This window comes from Colias eurytheme, chromosome 25 (genome assembly GCF_061535395.1).
Source record: "Colias eurytheme isolate Ceu_HAF_F1 chromosome 25, ilColEury1 Martin Lab GWU primary, whole genome shotgun sequence".
NCBI lineage: Eukaryota > Metazoa > Arthropoda > Insecta > Lepidoptera > Pieridae > Colias > Colias eurytheme.
The window spans coordinates 5,034,995-5,057,779 of NC_143004.1; the positions used below are offsets into that span (position 1 = coordinate 5,034,995).

At 34.7% G+C, this 22,785-nt stretch overlaps 2 protein-coding genes and 1 pseudogene across 3 annotated transcripts in view; 2 read left to right on the forward strand and 1 right to left on the reverse strand.

The window, feature by feature from the left end:
• Positions 1-200: 200 nt before the first annotated feature.
• Positions 201-1,604, forward strand: Rpt6 (26S proteasome regulatory subunit Rpt6). Its single transcript, XM_090116439.1, has one exon. It carries the CDS (start codon positions 342-344, stop codon positions 1,548-1,550), a length of 1,209 nt encoding a protein of 402 aa, XP_089972565.1. The 5' UTR covers positions 201-341; the 3' UTR covers positions 1,551-1,604.
• Positions 1,605-1,930: 326 nt separating this feature from the next.
• LOC149897617 (vitellogenin receptor Yl-like) overlaps positions 1,931-22,785 on the reverse strand; it is a 34,393-nt gene continuing 13,538 nt past the window's right edge. Inside the window, exons 19-35 of the mRNA XM_090116246.1 lie at positions 16,961-17,059; positions 16,279-16,429; positions 15,628-15,713; positions 8,276-8,415; positions 8,038-8,111; positions 7,779-7,960; positions 7,322-7,474; positions 6,908-7,106; positions 6,433-6,579; positions 6,022-6,133; positions 5,729-5,857; positions 4,998-5,221; positions 4,418-4,736; positions 3,553-3,713; positions 3,095-3,166; positions 2,505-2,586; positions 1,931-2,209 (exon numbers count right to left, since the gene is read on the reverse strand). Of these exons, the coding sequence (XP_089972372.1) occupies positions 2,111-2,209; positions 2,505-2,586; positions 3,095-3,166; positions 3,553-3,713; positions 4,418-4,736; positions 4,998-5,221; positions 5,729-5,857; positions 6,022-6,133; positions 6,433-6,579; positions 6,908-7,106; positions 7,322-7,474; positions 7,779-7,960; positions 8,038-8,111; positions 8,276-8,415; positions 15,628-15,713; positions 16,279-16,429; positions 16,961-17,059 (2,429 nt within the window). The 3' untranslated portion in view covers positions 1,931-2,110. The remainder of the gene's footprint in view (positions 2,210-2,504; positions 2,587-3,094; positions 3,167-3,552; positions 3,714-4,417; positions 4,737-4,997; positions 5,222-5,728; positions 5,858-6,021; positions 6,134-6,432; positions 6,580-6,907; positions 7,107-7,321; positions 7,475-7,778; positions 7,961-8,037; positions 8,112-8,275; positions 8,416-15,627; positions 15,714-16,278; positions 16,430-16,960; positions 17,060-22,785) is intronic.
• LOC149897618 (uncharacterized) lies at positions 9,672-13,563 on the forward strand (annotated as a pseudogene). The gene is made up of 4 exons (XR_016458193.1): positions 9,672-10,132; positions 10,327-12,148; positions 12,306-12,640; positions 12,706-13,563. The product of XR_016458193.1 is annotated as an uncharacterized LOC149897618 (transcript).

Here is a 22,785-nt window from a genome sequence, read left to right on the forward strand (position 1 = left end):
CAATATTTAGACGTTAAAATATGCGTTTATTCGTAGAACATTGTTTATTGAACTGCGTTACGGACGAAATCTAATACATATATTTACAAAATGCCTTATTACTTGATTTGTTCTTTGAAATAATAACTTGAAGGCTTGAACAAAATACTATATTTTATCTATTATACAAGTATTTTAACGACATTGATAATCTGTGGCGTGACTCGTCGGAAATCGGAAAAGTGTTGAATTGTCATTGTGTGTGGTTGGCTCAGCGTTTGCTTGTATTTTTCTCTGATATTTTGGATAAACTCAGTGTTATTTTAATTGTATCATCCATGTTGAAACAATAAAATTCAACAATGACTCTTACTAAAATGGAGGTGGACACCGTAAAGGGTGAAGGATTTCGCCCGTACTACATAACAAAGATCGAAGAGTTGCAATTGATTGTTGCCGAAAAATCTCAGAATTTACGCCGTTTGCAAGCTCAACGAAATGAACTTAACGCTAAGGTACGTATGCTGCGTGAAGAACTACAGCTCTTGCAAGAGCAGGGTTCGTATGTTGGTGAAGTCGTAAAACCTATGGACAAGAAGAAAGTTCTGGTAAAGGTACATCCAGAAGGCAAGTTTGTTGTCGATCTTGACAAAAACGTCGATATTAACGATGTCACTGCCAACTGCCGTGTTGCTCTTCGTAATGAGAGCTATACTTTACACAAAATCCTACCAAACAAAGTCGATCCCTTGGTATCGTTGATGATGGTTGAAAAGGTCCCAGATTCTACATATGAAATGGTAGGAGGTTTGGACAAACAAATCAAAGAGATTAAAGAAGTTATTGAACTGCCTGTGAAACATCCTGAGTTATTTGATGCTCTTGGTATCGCCCAACCGAAAGGAGTGCTGCTGTATGGACCTCCTGGTACTGGAAAGACCTTATTGGCGAGAGCAGTCGCTCATCACACTGAATGCACATTCATCCGTGTTTCCGGTTCAGAGTTGGTGCAAAAATTCATTGGTGAAGGTAGTCGTATGGTACGAGAACTGTTCGTAATGGCTAGAGAGCATGCACCCTCTATAATTTTCATGGACGAGATTGACTCCATTGGTTCATCTCGTATTGAATCTGGCAGCGGAGGTGATTCCGAAGTACAAAGAACCATGTTGGAGCTGCTGAATCAGCTTGACGGTTTTGAAGCCACTAAGAACATCAAAGTCATCATGGCAACCAACAGAATTGACATCCTTGACCCTGCTTTACTCAGGCCTGGCCGTATCGACAGGAAGATTGAATTCCCGCCACCAAATGAAGAGGCTAGATTGGATATCTTAAAAATTCATTCACGGAAAATGAATTTGACCAGAGGTATCAATCTGCGTAAGATAGCCGAGTTGATGCCTGGTGCATCTGGCGCAGAGGTAAAGGGAGTGTGCACTGAGGCTGGTATGTACGCCCTAAGGGAGAGAAGGGTGCATGTCACTCAGGAAGATTTCGAAATGGCAGTCGCCAAGGTCATGCAGAAGGACTCGGAGAAAAATATGTCCATCAAGAAATTGTGGAAATAGATTTATCTGCTTGCTTAGTATATGTAATTCTTTAATTAGACTTATTTCGCTTTTTATTATTGTTTTATTTTAATTCGAAAATCCTTCTAATATTAACACACTATGACGTATTGATAGACGTTTGATGTTTTAGGTTTATGGGTAAACTAGCTTTCAGCCCGCGGCTTCGCCTGCGTTTTCAAAGGAAACCTGTATAGTTCCCGTTCCCGTGGGATTTCCTGGATAAAGCCTGTTCTATGTGTTAATCCAAGTAACCCTCTATATGTGTGCTAAATTTCATTGTAATCGGTTCAGCAGTATTTGCGTGAAAGAGTAACAAACACACTCACATCCTCACTTTCACATTTATAATATTGAGTAGGATAGAAGAAAACAATTAATATAATCCAAAACTTTTAATATAATTAATATTAAAAAACAATTCATTCAATTTCATATTCAACAATAACAGTTCATTCCTTATAAAATAACATTCAATTTAATAAAATATTCTGCCTGCAGAATAAATATGCAAATAAAATATTTTCAATTATTATTTTAAATAACATGAAAAATTATATTTATCTGTTTCGTAGCATTTGCTTTGTATCTCTTAAATCTAGATCTGACTCTGTGTCTGATAAATCTTGCTGCGTGTCGAAGGTGAGACCAGCTGTACCCTGTAAACGTAATAAAATATTAGTATTTAATAGTATTCTTTCAAGATATTTGAGAATAACTTTACAACGTTACAAGTACACAATTTGTTGAGATAAATTGAATCTACCCTCATTTTTAACAAACTGATCCTACTTAAATCAATAAACTTGTAATAAAGAAGAATTAATGTTATCAAATAATTAATTTTAAATTCAATGCAAAAAGAATTATTATAATAAAAATAAAGAAAATAACATTTTTATAATGAAAACCGATGGAATAATAAATATTGCTTGTTAAAATTTATAAACTTACAATAGGCTTGTTTTTGTTGAACTTATCTTGCCACATAGTTCTAACGTACAGCAGCGGGTTAACGAACTGATGGCCAATACCTCTGTAAATCATAAGCAACTTAGAATAATTAAGATTTAACCTTTTAAAATTTAAAGCAAATCAAGATTTATTTTATTTCGAGAAAGTACCCAATTTCCAAAATTATTCGTGTCTCTATTCCACATTTCTTCAAACTCGGTTCAGTGATCTAGGTATGCAGGAAAATGTATTATTTCTAGGCAGTATTTGTTGAAAAATGTTAACTTAAACAATGAACTATGTAATTTAATCATTGATGAGGCACTGAGTAAGTTCAATTTGGTAGGGTACATTTTACAACGTGTGCCGTGTGGTGTGGGTACAAGCTGTAATTTTTGAGTAAAACATCTAACTATTTAAATTTATAATAAAATTGTAAAAAAAGTAACAAAGATAAACTTGCTTCTATTTGTAAAATTGTCACAATTTCTTGTAAACAGTTCTGGGTCATCCATTTAAAAAAGGTATATACTAAAATTTATTTAAAATCCTTGTATATTTTATTTCGATAAGTGCTATAAAATACTTACCCCGCAGTTGGAACTTCGGCGAAAGCATTTGTGAAGTCGGTCATAGCATCGGGTCTATTGTGGTATCTTACTCTGAAAAAACGACTTCATTTTAGCTGTGATGATGATGATTTTATTATTTTAAATCGAGACATTGTATTTTGTTACTGTAGTACTTATTAGAATACTACAACTTTCTTTTATATTTATGTCATGGTGGTGTAAGTTGGTTATTTCAATTACATATTACTGTCCTAGGTAGTGCTATTTTTTTGTTGCTGGTTTGTAAGAACCTCAAAAAATATATCATAAAAGTATCTTATACGAAGAAGAGCATCAATAATCTTCCAGTTTATTGATTATATCAACAAACAACCAAACAATTAATATATACCTGCAACTTTCTCACTGTAATATTATGCAATGTATAGCCATATTACCTGTGAAGTAAAAACAAATAATTATAAAACATTACTTACTGCATGTAAGTCCCATTGCGGCTCTTACACTTAGTAACGAAATGGTAATGCACGAACACGCACATATAAATCGCGAATAGCACAAGTACTATGATAGTTAGTGTGAATGTGACGGAGTGCCGTATCGGGTCTTGTTGGATTTGGCCGTTTATCATTAGTAGCTGAAAAGTTAGAAACATTTTAGTATGGAAAAACATTTAAAAGTGTAATTATGATAGAATGCAGAATATTTACCTAACTAGCTTATTTAAAATTTATAAAAAGTTACAGCTTTAAAAATGTAAGCTTAAAATTCAATTATTAACATGCTCAATTTAGAACCAAGGATCTCAATGTTAAGTGTAAAAAAAGAAGATATTATTTATAACTTTCTTCTATTCAACTAACTAAGTACATTTAATAGGTAAACTCATCATAAAATGCAATGCAAATGCGTACAAAATCACCAATACCATTTACTCCATAATATAATTACCTGTAACAATGATTCGATTTTTTAATTTACCGCCCTTTTCAAATGTATACTGACCACAAACATTTTTTATAAATATAAATAAATATAAATATTATAGGACATTATTACACAAATCGACCTAGTCCCACAGTAAGCTCAATTAAGGCTTGTGTTGTGGGTACTAGGCGACGATAAATATAATATTTAATAAATACATATATTTAGATAAACACCCAGATCCAAGAACAAATAATTGAGTTCATCACACAAATATTTGCCCTGACCGGGGATCGAACCCGGGACCGTCGGCTCAGTAGGCAGTTACTTACCACTGCGCCAACCGCGTCGTCAAATATTTAAAATTTTAATTTGTTTTAATATTTAAAAATTCGTTAAAAGAACAATACTTACCTCATTTTGCTTTATCAACGGACACTTCCCATTAGCAGCCAACGCTCCATCCGCACACACACACATCGGCTTCGCCTCCATTACGCACACATTCGAACACTTATAATTCATACACGAATTTTTCACATCTACCCTCTGTACGGTTTCTTGGTGAAGAATAAAATTAGACGCATTTAAATGGAAGTAATTTTCGCAAGTTTTTGCAGCGTATAATAAACAACGTTTTAGCTTGTTGTTGTCTAGGAAATAAATGTGGTCTTCGAATAATACTGGGCTGTGCGGATTTTGAATGTGTGCGTTGTTTTTGATAACTAATACTCTGAAATAACAAATACAATATTAGGTATGTTGAGTGTGTTAAAAAATTGATTTATACGTAAAGGTTGGAATGGCAAGATTTTAAGATATTTTGAAGTTAATAATTATTTTGCTCATCAATGCATACTTATGCGTGAAATGTCATTTTGTCAGCATAGAGAAATAGTTTTGCCTATGGGGTAGTTACATTTCGATGCTATCTAGATCTACAGAAGTCTCTCCTATTAAGTATGCAATGTAAACCACTCCCAGTAAAACTTACCTATTATTCCCATCATAACTGATCCTCCACAAGCCTGTATGGCTATCCATTACATACACCATCCGTTTAAACCCATCAACTGCTAATCCAGTACAATTAGCTACAGTACCTATATCAGATATATCTCTACCAGTGAGAGAAGCTGATCGTATGTAGCTCTCATGTGATTCCACTATACAGTAGAACATTCGGCGGTTGGTCGGGTCTACTACGAGTGATGATACCTAATGGAAAAATATTTTTTATAAAATTATATTATTATTTTATAACAAACTAGCGGTCCGCCCCGGCTTCGCCCGTGGTACATATTTCGCAATAAAAGGTAGCCTATGTTCTTTCTCAGGGTCTAAAGATTATCTGTGCCAAATTTCATTAAAATCGGTCCAGTAGTTTATGAGCCTATTCATTACAATCAAACAAACAAAGTTTTCCTCTTTATAATATTGGTGTAGAAAAACTAAACTGATTTCAAACGATCAAAGAACAAAGCTTAATAGGACCAACTGGAAAACATTAGGTAGCTTACAAATAAAAGAAAAAGCATAAAAATCGGTCCTCCTTTTGAAAGTTCCGAGGTAACAAACTCAAAACGAACAGTCTCATTGAAAACCTTCTCCTTTTATAGAATACTTTTAACCAATTTAACTTCTGGATATTTAATGCTATCTGCACCTAATCTACTACAGTGAAAATTTCATTAAGTAGATAATACAAATTGACTTGATAAACACCTCAGCATTTGACGGTAGTTTCTGCAACCGAGCGCAAACTTTCTTCGCATAGTTGCACACTCTTACATAACTTGCTGCTATCTTAGCATCTACGAAATATACATTCCCTGTTATCCAGTCTACGGAAACCTGAAAAATAAAAAAGAAATATTATATGTACCTATCTTTTTTGTTGTTTCATAAACATATGCAATTAACACAATCAATTTTTCCGATGTTAAAATCTTCACTTGGTAACAAAAAGTTGATTTCGTTAAAATATTTGTAGAATTCCAATTGGATAATCAAAATACCTTAGTAGGTTTTCCAATGTTACTTATAGCAGTTATGGAATAGGACTTCTGGTTACGATTCACTTCTATAAGTTCTCCCGAACTGCTTACTGTTATGTACAATTTATTTTTCCTGGAAAATATTAGAAAAAAACATATTTTATTTGGTTCGCTATAGTACGGAACGCTTAGTTTGTCTTCCAACTAGCGAGTACCTAATCCTGAGTAATTACGAGTAATCCTCCCAAGTAATCCGTAATCCTGGTTTCAAATAATAAAATGGTAGCGGCCAGTTTCATACATACATGCTATGTTTTGTTTACCTGTTTAGCTTATCTTTCAACTGCGTTGTATTAGCATGTATATCATGGATTTTATTAGCAAGTGATGAAATAAACACAATGAAAATTACGTTAATGCAATAATATTTACCAAAAATCATAATCCAGATCATCAATTCTTCTACTATACGAATATTCCAAATAATGGTGGTGCGCGAACACTGACCAAATATCAGCCCCTTTAGTGTACAGTACTGTGGCATCTCCGCGTATAGCCTTGCACGATCGATGGTCAGATCTATAGTTAGATAAATATATTGAAAAGAAAATGATAAAATGACGTTGATATATCGATAAGAAACAATTAAGCTCATCAATTTGAGCTCAACGAATATAAGCTTCAGTCAATAAATATTGAACATTTCGTAAACTATACGTTGTTTTTTATATTTGGGGGTATTCATTTATTAATAAGTTTAATGGAATAATAAAAAAAGGAAATTGTTCCGTTCTCTAGTTTCCACAATAACTTTAATTCACTGTCAGATTGCGGCTTGCGCTATATAAAAATGTTTCCATATTACCATAATGCGAAAAATACGTGTCTGCATGCAAAACAAACTCACCCCAAAGCATATCCCCCGTAGCACGAGCACACAAACGACCCAGGTATATTGTGACACACATGTGAACACACGTCATTCACACACTCGTCCACGTCATCACACGTGTCACCACGTGGCTTGTACCCGAGCGGGCACACGCATTGTGGCCCGCGTGGGGTGCGGTGACAGAAGTTGGGACATGAAGTGTTGCAGGGTGTGGCTATAAATAATGATTTTGTAAACGATGTGACTCTAAATGGGGATAAGATTTACGTAGGGTACAGTGGAAAACTTTGGGTACGTGTGGCAATATGTGCCCTAAGTTATTTTTAGTATGTCTAAAAAAATACCGAAATACTGAAATTAACAAATTAACTTACAAACGTATAAAAGTGAAAAACTTAAGTTAAACCTGATAAATACTTAAAAACTTACAGCACAGTCCCTTTTCATCAGTCCCATCGCGACAGTTAGTCACGTGGTCGCACACCTGCCGCCACTCAACACATGTCCCGTCATTACACGTGTACCCGTGGTTACATGTTTGCGGGATGACGTCTATTTTGTCGTATACTAGTGTTTTGTTTGCTGCAATTCATTTTTTTTTATTGATATACGGAGAAGTGTTGAAAAAAAATTTTGAACACATTCTTTTATATTGCCTATTTTTTCTTCTTGAGTAGAGTAAAATATATTTAAAAAATGGGATTTCTTTGGTCTGGAACATTGGTCTAAGAATGATTATAAAATTAGAATATGTATCTTAGCTAGTTGATCTACACATGATTACTGAATCGTACTTTCTACATTATTACCGTAACAACATTTAAGTACTTGAGTAAACTAGGGTACAAACCGTTTAGGGTACAAATCGCAACTTAATAATTCTTACCTTTAATACAAGCTTCGATAGTTTCATCGGAGCCATCGGTACAGTCTTTCCGTCCGTTACATAGCTGGTTTTTAGTAACACACTTCAGTTCTTGGGCACAAGGGTACAAGCCGTTTGGGGCGCAATGAAAATCGCAACCTGCTTCATCTGTGCCCCCGGGGCAATCTACCTTCTTGTTACACCTAAAATATCGTATTTTTTGTAATAACTAACCCTAAGAAAAAATACAAAATCAGAAGAAGCTAAATTAAATGCTTACCGAGCCGTTAACGGCAAACAAATACTGGAGTTGTGCTCACATCTAAACTCCCATGAATGGCAGATAACCGTTCTCTGAAATTATAATACATAGTTGCTGTAGTAAAGAATAATACAAAATATTCCTATACTACTAGAAAAAGAAGGAAAAATACCTACTGACGCTTCTTTGCGTTCACAATTTTACTAAATCTCATACTTTTATTAAATCTCATAAACAATTTAATAATTTTGAATACCGTTTCAATAATTTCCGGTAATTGACAGTTGTCTTCATCCATTTCATCGAAACAATCAGAATGGCCATCGCACCGTTTGTTTAGCGGTATACACGACAAGTCACCACATTGGAAATATCCTTCTTCACATTTTTTTGTCTCTGTAAATACATAATAAAACACAAACAATTAATTATTATCAAGTTCAAAAAATATTTTTTTTAAAGTGAAACGCGTGACGGTCGGCTGCCGAGTTGGTATAATTATTCTAAGGTATAATTTATAAACGATAATTATTATCGTACAAATACGATGATAATAATTTCTATCATGCAAAATTCGTGAATTTATATTATTATAAGTCACCCTTTTAACGTTAGTGCAGGTCCACACTGCGAGCCTAGCGCGGTTGCGACGGCGGGCGCGAAATATCAAACGTATGAAACGCGCCTTTGTGTCCACATTGAAATGACTATGGCGGAAGCCTAGTGCGACGGTAATGAGCGAGCCAGCGCGCGTAGATTTCAAACTCTCCTATCCGCGCGTTCTGGCCACACTACGGGCCTAGTCAGCAAGCGACCCAATGCGCGGACGGCGGGGGTATCAAACCAGTTCGGTCTTGTCGCTCGACTTCTTATATTATATCCTTTATTGTTTTTCGTAAAATAGCGGTAAATACTTAATTGTTGAAGTGAAACTTCTTTATTTATAAGTGCGATTCAATCTAAAACACATATTATATACACCACAGTAATTTTGTAGGGTATAATCTCAATTCTTCATATAAGATTCACCCGTTATTTCTCTGTTTTATTTATTTCGTGTACAACTTCTATAATGATCTCATCTCAAAATCGGACTGTCCAGTAAAAATAGCAAATCGTCCAAAGTTTGCAACACCCGAAAAACGTCGAACCGCTACTTGAGCTCGCGCGTCGGTGTGGCCACCGCGAGCGCCCGCTCGTCGCGCCCGCCTAGGCCGCCGCCACCGCGCATTCAGTGTGGACGCACACTTAGGTTTCAGTGTCCCGTTGATTTGACAGCGGTAGTTAAACAAAGATTAACTAGAAAGAGAACTTGCATACATATCAATATTACAATTTATATGATTTATTTATTTATAATTGACTTTATTCTAAAAAGTACGATAATTTCGATCCATATACGCTTAAAATACGATAATTTTATTTTACGCCCCTGGTACGATAATCAGTTCGCTTCAGGTTGGTAACACTGGTATAAAGCGTCTTATTTACGGTCCATCTATAAAGTGAAAGCTCTTTTGGCGCTTGTCAGTTGTCAGTGCAGCTAATGAGCTAAGGTCAATGCATGGATCGTTGTTCAGAGATGCATGGTCAATGTAGCGGCGCCTATAGTTTGTTATATCTCAGCTATACATTATTCCTCTATGAGTTTGCAGCAGCTGACCGTGTAGTGTATAGACTATTACTCATTTGTGCCAGTGCTCCACGCTATATTATTTGTGTTTAATTTTTGTCAGTGTTTAATGTAAATGTTGTTATTAAAGTGAAACTTTTATTACATCGTCTCAAACTTTTTGGTCTGTGTAGCGCATGTCGCGTGACGTTGGCGTGACGGTCGAACCGTACGATAATTATCGTACAAATACGATAATTTTGTGCCTTAGTTTCACTTTTACCGTGGTTTCATAAAACCACACAACATTTTTTATTAAAGTGAAACTTTTATTTGCTTTTGGTAAATGACGACACAGCTAGTGAGTCCAAAAAACTGATCAACGAGGAAAAAAAGCAAAGAATAGTGCAAAAAAAATGAATGACGATGAATTAAATTTACGCCGTAAAAAACAGAACGCTGAAAGAGCACGTGCTTATAGAAAAAGGAAAAAAGGTCTTGGTGAGTTAACGAAGTTTTTATATTGAATTTATTAAAATTGTTAGAACTTTTTGCTGTGCATGCTTTGTTGTTTATGGATTTATTTCAATTTTGAGTACTTGAATTTATTATTTACCTTATTTTGTATGAATATTAAATTAATTATTTTTTTATTTATGTTCGATCCATTCAATATATTTAATTTTATTTAACAGATGCCATGCCCAGTACTAGTACCGTTCAAAGTGGTGAGCCTGCATCTGAAAATATTGTTACAGCAAAACTTTTACATAAAAAGCAACTAAATGCGGAACGATGCCGCAGGTATCGTCAAAAATGCAAGCGGCTAAAATCAGGTGCCAATTTTAACCGAGGCACTAGTGACAGCAATACAAGTACAAGTCGAGATACAAGTACAAGTCGAGAATTAATTGTTAATCCAGAGGAATTTCAAAACTCATCCGATCATCCTCAACAATTTTTTAACCATGAATCTTCGCCGCAGGCTCCTGAAGATACAACTGGCAATGCAAACACCTCTACTCCTACGGGCGCACGCTTTCGTCGGTACCGACGAAGATTGAAAACACGAAGAACCCACGCAGAAGAAAATCCTTCATCGATCTATACATTTTATATGAGACATAACGGAGCTCATAATCTTTTTAAAACCTTATTTGAGGATAATCCATTTGGTTTTGTGTGCCCTGTTTGTGATAGAGTATGGTTCAAAAATGATTTGAAATCAATTCGTTTATCGTGCAATGCAATCTTAGAACAAATATGCCCAACTGACTCGTTGCAAGACATTCTTGTGTGTGCGACCTGTAAAACCTCGTTAACTGCTGGAAAAATACCGAATTTGGCTGTGCACAATGGATTTGAGTATCCACCTAAGCCTAATCTCACGAATTCAGTACAATATTGGCAAAGTGGAAAGAAAGACCTCTTTGCAATGATCCGGCAACTTGGTAAGCCAACAGTATTTTTGATGATGAGTGGATGGAAGCTGCATTATAAAGTCAAGGAAGAATTAATAAATGAAGATGCTGAAACATGCGCTATTTATTTCAATAAACTCGTCAATGTCATGATGAAAATTCTCCAACATAAAACCATTAGCCCATTCGGTAAGCATTATGTTCAACATTATTTCAAGAGGATTGAATTTCAACACGGAGGGAGTCCTCATGCTCATATTTTACTTTGGCTGAATGAGGCGCCTAAAGATTCGTTTGGAGCAGACATGAATTCTACTATTCAGCTTATTGATGATTTAATTTCAGTATCGAGCACTGAAGCGTCAGGAAATATTAATCTAGTCACACACCATCACACTTTTACATGTTATAAAAATGATCGGAATCAACGAAAATGCAGATTCAACGCTCCTTTCATGCCTAGTAGGTCAACGATACTACTCAAGCCTTTGGCTAAATCTACTGATGATGAAAGATATGTTTATGATGAGTATAAGAAAAGATATAAAACAATACACCAAAATCTCGAAAACAATAACTACGATGATATTGATGATTTTTATAATAAAAATAACATTTCATCAGATGAGGACTATCATAAAATTCTATCTGCTGGAATTTCAAGACCAATGGTTTTCGTTAAACGGCATCCTAATGAAAAATGGCATAACTTCTTTAATCCATTTATATTTCACCATTTGCAGTCGAACATGGATATCCAATACATTATAGATGAGAATTCCTGTGCTGCATACGTTGCGGAGTATGTAAACAAATCGAATCGAGGCACTAGTAATCTTCAGCGGGAACTACTGGATCTTTTGGAATAGAAATGTCCAGCCAAGAAGCAGCATGGTTTCTTCTTAGAGAACCAATGTCTAAATCAACGCTTAAGGTTGAATTCACACCTACGATGTGGCCTCAGGAACGTCATCGTATTCGAAAAACAGAAAGAATTAGAAAGACTTTCTGATAACGATACCAATATTTGGAAAGAAAATTGTTTCGAAAAATACGAAAATCGACCTGTAGAATTAGAAGATATTTCGTTGATTCAGTTTGTTGCTTGGTAGACAGTCAAATCTGGACAAAACCCGTCGGAACCTGCACTTACAGACGAAAATTCGAATTCAGAAGATGAAGTAGACATTGAAGAAGAGTTAGCACCAGAAGAAAACATTAATCAACAAAGTAATAAAGTACATATATTACTGACGGAAAACTCCAAGGATCGTACGCTATAGACATTACGATATGGCAAATCAAATGTTAGACTACAAACATGAAATGGTTACTTTATACATTCCATTTCGTAATAAAGAAAGGGACATTTTGGCTGAAATGCGATTCAATCAAATTTATGAAGAAAACGAACAACTGATTTTAGCTCGTCGTGAAGAGTTCGAAGCAAATTTAGATATTGACAAAATTATTGAAGCATACAGAAAATTATGTCACCCTGATGAAAATGAGGAAGACCTTGAAATTTTGCCGCTTATACAACATGATGCAAATCCATTTATTGAATTTTAGAACAATCCAGACTCAGGTACTGTTTTGATTTAGAGTATAGCATTAATATGTAAAATACTAACATAATGATTTTTGTTTCAGGATTCAATGAAGATCTTTTTGTGGCGAGCATGCATTTACTTGGAGCCATCGAAGTACATTTTACATGAAGTAATGCGTCAAGAAGATCGAGTGTTTTCGTCTATTTTAACAAAAATTGGTAGTGGATCACAGTTAAGTTTAGAGGAAACAAATATTATCGAATCAAGAATGTTCACTGAAGACGAAGCTAAACAAATGTGTCCATCAGGAATTCGATTATTTTTTCAAGTTAAGACGGAATCGCTAACGGTAGTGTAGGGAAATTGATACATCTTGAATTTGACGATACTAAATTAATTAGAGTATGGTAACTGTTTCCGGACAAGAATGTGGGGAAAAAAATCCGACGAAAATTTGCTCATCGAGGAATTAAATATTAATAGATCCTCCGTGCCAATCTTGTCATTATCAACTTCATCACCAATCAACGGTCGTCAGCGTAATCCATACTATAATAGTATAAATGCGAAAGTAACTCTGTCTGTCTGTCTGTTACTCAATCACGCCTAACTACTGAACCAATTTGCATGAAATTTGGTATAGAGATATTTTGATACCCGAGAAAGGACATAGGCTACTTTTTACCCCGGGACAAAGGATAGTTTTTATCCCGAAAATCCCACGGGAACGGGAACTATGCGGGTTTTTCTTAGACTGCGCGGGCGAAGCCGCGGGCGGAAAGCTAGTACTGTAATAAAACGAAAACATTTTCCATTATCAGCTTACAATGCATCAACGATTCATAAAGCACAAGGAGGAACGTACAGTGAAGTTGTTTATCATTACGAAAAAAATCATGCTCAAGATTTAGTTTACGTAGCTCTTAGCCGCGTGACTGGTTTAAACGGTCTTTACATCGTGTCAGAAGATAACAACAAAAAATTTATCACACTGGTTGTCGAGTTACTAAACAAACACAAGACTTGAGAATAGAATTAGAGCGACTTTCGTTGAATCCACTGATTACTATCACCGATGAAATCTCGAATTTCATTATGAGTCGACGGGGTTTTTCGATGATATCATTCAATGTCCAAAGCTTACGAGCTCATTCGAAAGATATTTCTGCAAGTCTGACAAAATCAATCAATACTCTTGTTTTATGTGAAACTAATTTGAAAAATAATGAGCAAATAAATATTCCCAATTTTCATTGTGTGAGTAGGCAGAAACATAGTACTTCTCGATATGGTGGAGTAGCTATACTAAAAAACAATGATAATTCATTGAGGGTTCCTTCAGTAATGCAAGCATACATCAATAACATGAGTGTAAGTCAAGCAACTGCTTCCGAATCAGCTGTGGGAGATTTTTGTGCAGCTATTTGTCAACTTGATGAAAACAGAAAACTCGTGATTGCGTCAATATAATATATTAAAGTAAATAAAAAATAGATGATGTAATGGATTTTCTATGTTTTCATCTAGCTCCATTTGCTACGTCATCAGCTCAAATCTTCCGTTCTCGAGAAATGTATTCACGAATGCCTGTTATTTTGTCTGGTGATTTTAATACAGATTTCAAGAAAGAAGAATCTGCTCCACTCATTGAATACTTGAGAGAAGTATTTAATCTTGAAATGATAAATGATAAAAATGTACCCACCACGAAATATGGTTCAACGATCGATGCGGTTTTTACTAGATACATTGAAAAAATCGAATGTAAATCACTGTTCACGTATTTTAGTTAAGTACCATAAAATATTGGTTACATTTATAAACTGTGAAACTCATAATGAAGATGGAATGATAATAGAATGATTGAAAATAATTGAAAAAACGGATCAAAATGACTCAACGATAATAAATTATTGTTTTCACTTTTCAGTTTTTTTATATGTGTATATTATCTAAATAATTGTTAAGTAAGTATGTATTATGTAAGTCGTACTCTATAAGATACAGAGTTGAATAAAAATATTAGTTAGAGGACGTCTAATTTTATTATTTCCCATTATCATTCCAATTTTCCAAGTATAAAATTAAGATTGATAAAGCGATTTTTATACCCTTAGGCGATCCTCACACTACCCCGCATCACGCTGCATGTTGCATGTCGAAGCACCTACGCGCGTTCCTGCGGGAGTGCAGATCTGCATCATCGTGCGGGTTTTTTGCGCACTCACGCGCGTAGGTGCGTTTGTAGATTCACGCACGGCGGCTCTCATTTATTCGCCGTTCTCTGTGGTGGTCGTACAATACTGAGCATCACGACGCGCGGCACTGCGGGATTCGGTGTGCCATACCTTGCGTCTCGCCCCGCACCTACGCGCGGGGATGCATGTTTCTCCGCGTGTATGCGCGTGATCCGCATGAACGCGCGTGGTTGCATTTTCAGTGTTGGACTGTGCGTGTTTTCTATACAAACGGAGATACTTACAAGTAACGTTAAACACGCAGTCACGCAACATGCAGCGTGGTGCGTGGCAGTGTGATAATCGCCTTAATGGAATATTATTCGAAAAATTTTTAGTTAAATGTGTATAGTGTGAAAAAAAGTTTCGCTTTTACCGTGGTTTCATAAAACCACACCACATTTTTTTTTCAATAAATGTAATCTGGAATCAGTCGTTGACTAGGAGAGGAGCAGATAAAAGTTCAAAAAAAAATATTAGGATAAAATTGCCTTATTTTCAATGGTATTTCGTATTTCATCGATATTGGTTAAGCCGTAAGCAGTAGTGTAACAGACAAACAGAAACTGATACAGACACAAGTAGACTCATTTCACTTTAAATCCACTAAAATAGGTACTTGAATTTAGGCATGGGATAGCGGAATATCTTATCAACATGTTCATATTTGGAATTTAAAAAAAACTGATTTTTTATATTTTCACCAAAATGACTTGGTCAACATAATTCTGATATTTTGTAAAATATGAGTATTAATATATTTGTCTATGGTATTAATAACTTACTGCAATTAATTTCATCCGACCCATCAGCACAGTCATCAAATCCGTCGCATTTCCAAGAGATCGGAATACAAGGGCTCGATGTACAACTGTATATAAAGTCATATTTGTTATTTAATGTAATTAAAAAATATATAAGCCCAGATTAGCAAACAAGTAATAAAAATAATAGGGACTGGTATTGTTGATTGCAGGTAGCGGATATAAAATCTATACTAATATTATAAAGCTGAAGAGTTTGTTTGTTTGTTTGAACGCGCTAATCTCGGGAACTACTGGTCCGATTTGAAAAATTATTTCGGTGTTAGATAGCCCATTTATCGAGGAAGGTTATAGGCTATATATCATCACGCTACGACCAACAGGGGTGGAGCCACGGGGGTGAAACCGCGCGGAGCAGCTAGTTATAAATAAGTAGTTAACTGTCAACAAGACAGACAAGTAACCAGTAGCAGGTGACAAGTGACATGTGACAAGTAACAAGTTACAGGTAACCAGTAACAAGTATTAACATGTAACAAGTATCAAGTAACAAATAACAATTAAGAAGTGACACGTATCAATAAACAAGAAATATGTCAAATACAACAAGAATCATCAAACGAACCAAGAAATAAACAAATACGAAAATAGTATAAATACTAAATAACTCACGTAAACTCAGTATCCAAACATTGTATAGTGCTACAAGCGGCGGGCGTTTCGTCGGTGCCTTCGGGACAATCAGACAGACCATTACATACAGACGATTTATCTATACATATAGACGTGTTCACACATTGCACTTCCATTGGACTGCATGTTACTGAAATTTGTTTAATATAATAAATTAAATAAATAGCAATACTTAATCTTAATACTAGTATAAAGGCGAAAGTTTGTAAGGATGTATGGATGTATGGATGTTTGTTACTCTTTCACGTAAAAACTACTGAACCGATTACAATGAAATTTAGCACACATATAGAGGGTAACTTGGATTAACACATAGGATAGGTTTTATCCCGGAAATCCCACGGGAAGGGGAACTATGCGGGTTTTCCTTTGACCTAACGCGGGCTAAGCCGCGGGCGGAAATCTAGTACTTAATACTTTTTCAGCAATATATTAATACGTTAAAATTAATACACGGTCAAAACCCCAAACAATCATATTATATGAGTGATTTTTTGGAGAGAGACCACGTAACATGCTATACTACAATACATATCTCAATAATACATTATTTTTTCTTACATGTAATGGGCATGGCAGGCATTAATTAGGTAGTTTTTTTTTTCTTTCAAAACACATTATTAATCTCTTATTTAGTCAAAAATAATTTAAACAACATTACCTGTAGCTACATTATCTTTGCAAATATCATTTTTTCCAATACAAATATTGTTACACATCTTCTGTCCGTAACCACAATCGGAACTTTGAGTGATGTGGGCTAGAAATTAAAAATTGTACGTTTCTCAACACGGAATAACTATAAAAACCTTAATAATGAAAATGAAATGCATTTTTTTCTAATAAAATTCTATACAAGATTAAAAACCGACCGTCCCTCCATACATTTTTGATTACCTCTAAACACTTAACACAGACACTATTTCTTTAAAACTAATCATTTTATCACTTCTCTATAATGAAATGTGTGCGCGTTCGACCTTTTTAATCAATAATTTACAATATTTACTTAGAAAAACAACAGTAAAATACCGGAAAAATTTGACACTTCTACAGTAGTGTGCGTGACTTTTGCCAAGCGAAACACGACATAAAGCACGACATCTAGCGCATAGACTATATACTTATTACAGATCTAGCGCGTCAATGTCTAAACGAAAGGCGATGTTTAGACATTGACGCGCTAGATGTCGTGCATTCGCGTTCGTTATCTTATGCATAATGAGCATAATTCTAATAAATCAAAGTTCTGTGTAAAAATTGAGTAATTTCATTTCCAATCGTTCAAAGAAAATAACAATAAAATAAAATAAAACTAATGACCTTAGAAACTATGTTTTTTTTTATTTATTACTCATTATTGTTCGTCCGTCGTAGGTCTGTAAACTGTATTGTACACTGAAGGTAAATGGTACTGTAGGTACTTTAGTTCGGCGTCGTCGCTCGTCGGCTTGATATAAAATTACATTCTTGATTTCATTGACACGCGCTATGATTTGCGCGCGGAATTTCTTGTGTTGTGAATTTATTTTTGTATGCTATGCATTTTAATTGATTCAAATTGCAATGTTTCTCTAGTATGCATTTGAGACTATATTGTAAATTGTAATAATTGATCGTGGGTATAGTAATTAATTATTCTAATAACGCAATCCATACTAATATTATAAATGCGAAAGTAACTCTGTCTGTCTGTCTGTCTGTTACTCAATCACGCCTAAACTACTGAACCAATTTGCATGAAATTTGGTATGGAGATATTTTGATACCCGAGAAAGGACATAGGCTACCTTTTATTGCGAAATATTTATTTATTTATTAAAAAGGTTCATCACCCTAATGTACCGGCGAAGCCGGGGCGGACCTCTAGTTAGTAATATATGTATTTTCGGTGGGATTCAAAACAAAAAATTGGCCCGTGATTTTTATGAAATTTCACCACATTGCAAATCACATCAATCATAGTTCATACACATGTATGACGAAAGTGATTAGTATTGTGGCTAACATTGACTCATCAGTTCATCACTGAAACCAGTGATAAATCAGTACCTATATCATATTGTGTTTGAATATTTTTAAACAATGATATAAGTATACAATTATTATAAATCGGTAAACTATCAAAGTAATCACAAACTTGCAAACATTGGTAAAATGTCCAGTAGTTTATGAGCCTATTCATTACAATCAAACAAACAAACAAAGTTTTCCTCTTTATAATATAAAGGTGCGTATAAATTAAGCGCGGCAGCCGCGCGAGCCAATGTTCGACCAGAGTTGACGTTCATTTGCTGCGCGAGCCAATATGTAGATATATTTTAAGTTGAACGTAGTTGCCGCGCGCGGCAGGCGATCCATCACGAACATCTCTTCTGTAGGACGCCAAAAGTGTAGTCATTTTCTTTTTCAAGTCAGGAATAGGTATATCCATTTTCTTACTGATTTCTACCCACACATCATACCTCAGCGATTTATTGTGGTATTGGGAGGATTTGCTGTTCCACAAAAATTCATTAGCGCCATACAATTGTATTAGTAAACGGCACTTTTCGTTGTCCATTTTTACGTAGACGCCGCGCGAGCCGAATCACCAAAACTACAAACCGTCCACACGGCGCGCGAGCGAACGCCTGAAGCTCCTTTGATGCGGTCTCAAAAACCGACAGTGAGCGGATCGCCCCGCGGCACGTTCGAGCGCGGCAATGTTCGCGTCGCCGCGCGCGGCGATCCCGTCTACATAGTGCGCGGCCGCCGCGCGCGCCTATGTTCGATGGTTTGCCGCGCTTAGTTTATACGCGGCTTTAGTGTAGACAAACACTAGAATACGATCACGAATGCAAATTCGGGGATTTTCAAATTATTGCTAAATAATAATTGAATTCGTTTTGAAATACTCTATAATTTTTAGTGTATAAATAGACATTTATAATGTGGTGCTCATTTTTTTTGTACTGCTAACGCTATTGTAGGTACCTATTTTCGTTGTTTTATTTCAAGTGAACACGGCCATACAATTTTGTCACGAGCCGCCTATGATTGTAGGTACTTTTGTTAGGCTCCTTCGTCGTCCGCGTCGGCTCGAAAGTTCTTGATTTCATTGTCACGCGCTATGATTTGCGCGCGGATTTTCTTGTGTTGTGAATTTATTTTTGTATTATTATTATTTTTTATTTATTTTTTTATTTTATTGATTCAAATAAAATATTTCACTAGTATGCATTTGAGACTATATTGTATTATGTATAATTTATCGTAGGTATAGTTATTCTTATAACGCAGTTATATTTTCGGTGGGACAATTTGACCCGTGATTTTTCTGAAATATCACCACGTTGCAAATCACATCAATCATACACACGTATGACGAAAGTATAGTGGCTAACATTGACTCATCAGTTCATCACTGAAACCAGTGATAAATCAGTATATCATATTTTATTGTGTTTGAATATTTTTTAAACAACGATATATACAATATTATTATAAATCGGTAAACTACCAAAGTACTTCCGAATTTTCAGACAGACAAACAAGTAGTTTGAACACGCAGTTTTCTTATACTAGTAGCAAAAATCAAAACCATAATATTATGTTTACCTACTATATTTTACTAAAAGTCGAGTGCGTCGAAATCGTAAATAATATGTAATATAATGTTTTTCACCTTCCTGGTTATTTTCCCATAGTAAATAGTGTTTTAGGTTTGTTGTTGTAGGTAGGAATAATAATAATTATTCTTGCTTGTTGGTTATGAAATGTATATTGAAATAATTTACTTTTACAAATCATTAGTGATATGAGTTTTGAGTGAAAATGCTTGGATCAGCATAATATTATATGGTACTTCAAATACATGTTTTGATAAAAAAAAACAATAGTGTAATAAAATAAAACTGCGTTTTATTGTAATCAATGTTGACAATTTTAAATTCCAAAATTATTGATCAATAAAATAGTTTACACCAACAAATATAACTTTTATTTTTATAACAATCGTTCATAATATAAACCGTAGCAGGTGGCGTTTTGAAGTTCTGTCTACTCATACAGAAAAATGGAAAACTTGTTTTTTTTGTAAACAATTTATTACTCATGTTGTTTGGCAACTCGAAGCGTGGTCGTCCGTCGTAGGTACTTTTGTTCGGCGTCGCGTCGTCGTCCGCGTCGGCTTGATATAAAACATTCTTGATTTCATTGACACGCGCTATGATTTGCGCGCGGAATTTCTTGTGTTGTGAATTTATTTTTGTATGCTATGCATTTTAATTGAATCAAATTGCAATATTTCTCTAGTATGCATTTGAGACTATATTGTAATAATTGATCGTGGGTAGGTATAGTAATTAATTATTCTAATAACGCAATTATATTTTCGGTGGGATTCAAAACAAAAAATTGGCCCGTGATTTTTATGAAATTTCACCACATTGCAAATTATATATTATACAATTACAATTACAATTATTATAAATCGGTAAACTATCAAAGTAATTACAAACTTGCAAAATATGCTTTTCCGAATTTTCAGACAGACACACAATTTTATTAGTTTGTTTTAGCAAAGTAGGTACCTATACCTATACGCTTACGTCGCGCGTCGCGTCGTCGAAAACGGTGCGCCCAGAAACAAACATACCTAATTCAGTTACAATCCTTTTTTTGTTCCGTAATTTATTGTATTTATTCTAATACGATTTTTTTTATTCGTCGGCCAGTTCTACTAGGTATAAAAAGATAAAATTGAAATATAATTATTGTAGCGACAGCCATATTATGTTACTATGTTTTCGTAAATATGTTTTTCACCTTCCTGGTTATTTTCACATAATCTTATCTTCTTATATATAAAAATGAATCGCAAAATGTGTTGGTAAGCGCATAACTCGAGAACGGCTGAACCGATTTCGATCATTCTTTTTTTATTATATTCCTTGAAGTACGACGATGGTTTTTATGTAGAGAAAACGTAAATATTATGTACCACGGGCGAAGCCGGGGCGGACCGCTAGTATATATATATAAATGAATCGCAAAATGTGTTGGTAAGCGCATAACTCGAGAACGGCTGAACCGATTTCGATAATTCTTTTTTTATTATATTCCTTGAAGTACGAGGATGGTTCTTATGTAGAGAAAACGTAAACATGTACCACGGGCGAAGCCGGGGCGGACCGCTAGTCTTATATATAAAAATGAATCGCAAAATGTGTTGGTAAGCGCATAACTCGAGAACGGCTGAACCGATTTCGATAATTCTTTTTTTATTATATCCCTTGAAGTACGAGAATGGTTCTTATAGCTAGAGAGCTAGTTAGTTTAGTTTTAGTGCAGTGGCAGTGTAAATGTTGTTGTTGAGGTTATGTAAATTTAACACTTTAGTTAACTACCAAGATATAAAGAAATGAGGATAGGACACAATAACTATTGGTTGAGGTATTTATAAACTCATAATATACTTTTAAAAAAATCACGTTTTAATAAATTTCTAGAATTAAATTAGAACAGCTGATTCAAAATAGCCTAAAAAATCTTAATAATAATAATTACGCTTCACAGCAAGAAGAAATGTACCATATGTACCCGCACAAAGTCGATATTGTGTTGCCTACCGTTCGACTCAATGGCTAGGGTTGTAACTACCTTTAATAATTATTACCAAACTAATAAACCGAGTGATGCGAAATAACCATAATTCTTTTAGAGTTTGATAAAATGATCAGGCAGGTATTTTCTTTAATCCTCTGAATTCTCGGTTACTAAATTGTATCGTTGAAATTATTCTTAATCGCGTAAAATCATATGGAAAACACTTTTCATTTGTTTTTTTACTTTCACGCCCAACTACTATACAATAATTACGTTGTTTCGGTATTTTGACGAGAAAACGCAGGAAACATCCGTTGTATCATTTTAGATAGATTGTATATTTTGTATCTGTAGAATTGAAATCAAAGCTATGTATATGTTGTCTCCATTCTTTTCTTATCGGATTGTTGATCCCAATGCGAATGCGTCACTTAAATTTTATAAAAGACAATTAAGAACATCAAAAATAAAGTGATACGTAAATATTTCACAGTGCAATATATTATGTAATTAATAATAATTATATATTTATGAAAAAATAATTACATCAGATTTAATAATAGCAATTGTTTTGAATGTACATAATATGAATAAATGATTACATCATAATAGTAATAATCACAATTGTTTTATTTCCCATTTGTTGCAACCCTAGCATATTTTCATGTAGCAGCAGAAGTACCTACACTGGCGGCGCGGCGCGCGGCATCGTGCGACATCAAAGGCATTGCCTTACTATAATAAGTTTATAATGACTCATTTCTTTTATTATATAATTTACGTTTTACTTTTACAGAATCCGATTCAATGGATTATGAAGACGAGTCACACAACGCCATACGATAGTGATGATGAATGAACATTTCAATAAATGCATGCGTGTTTTTTTATGTTGTT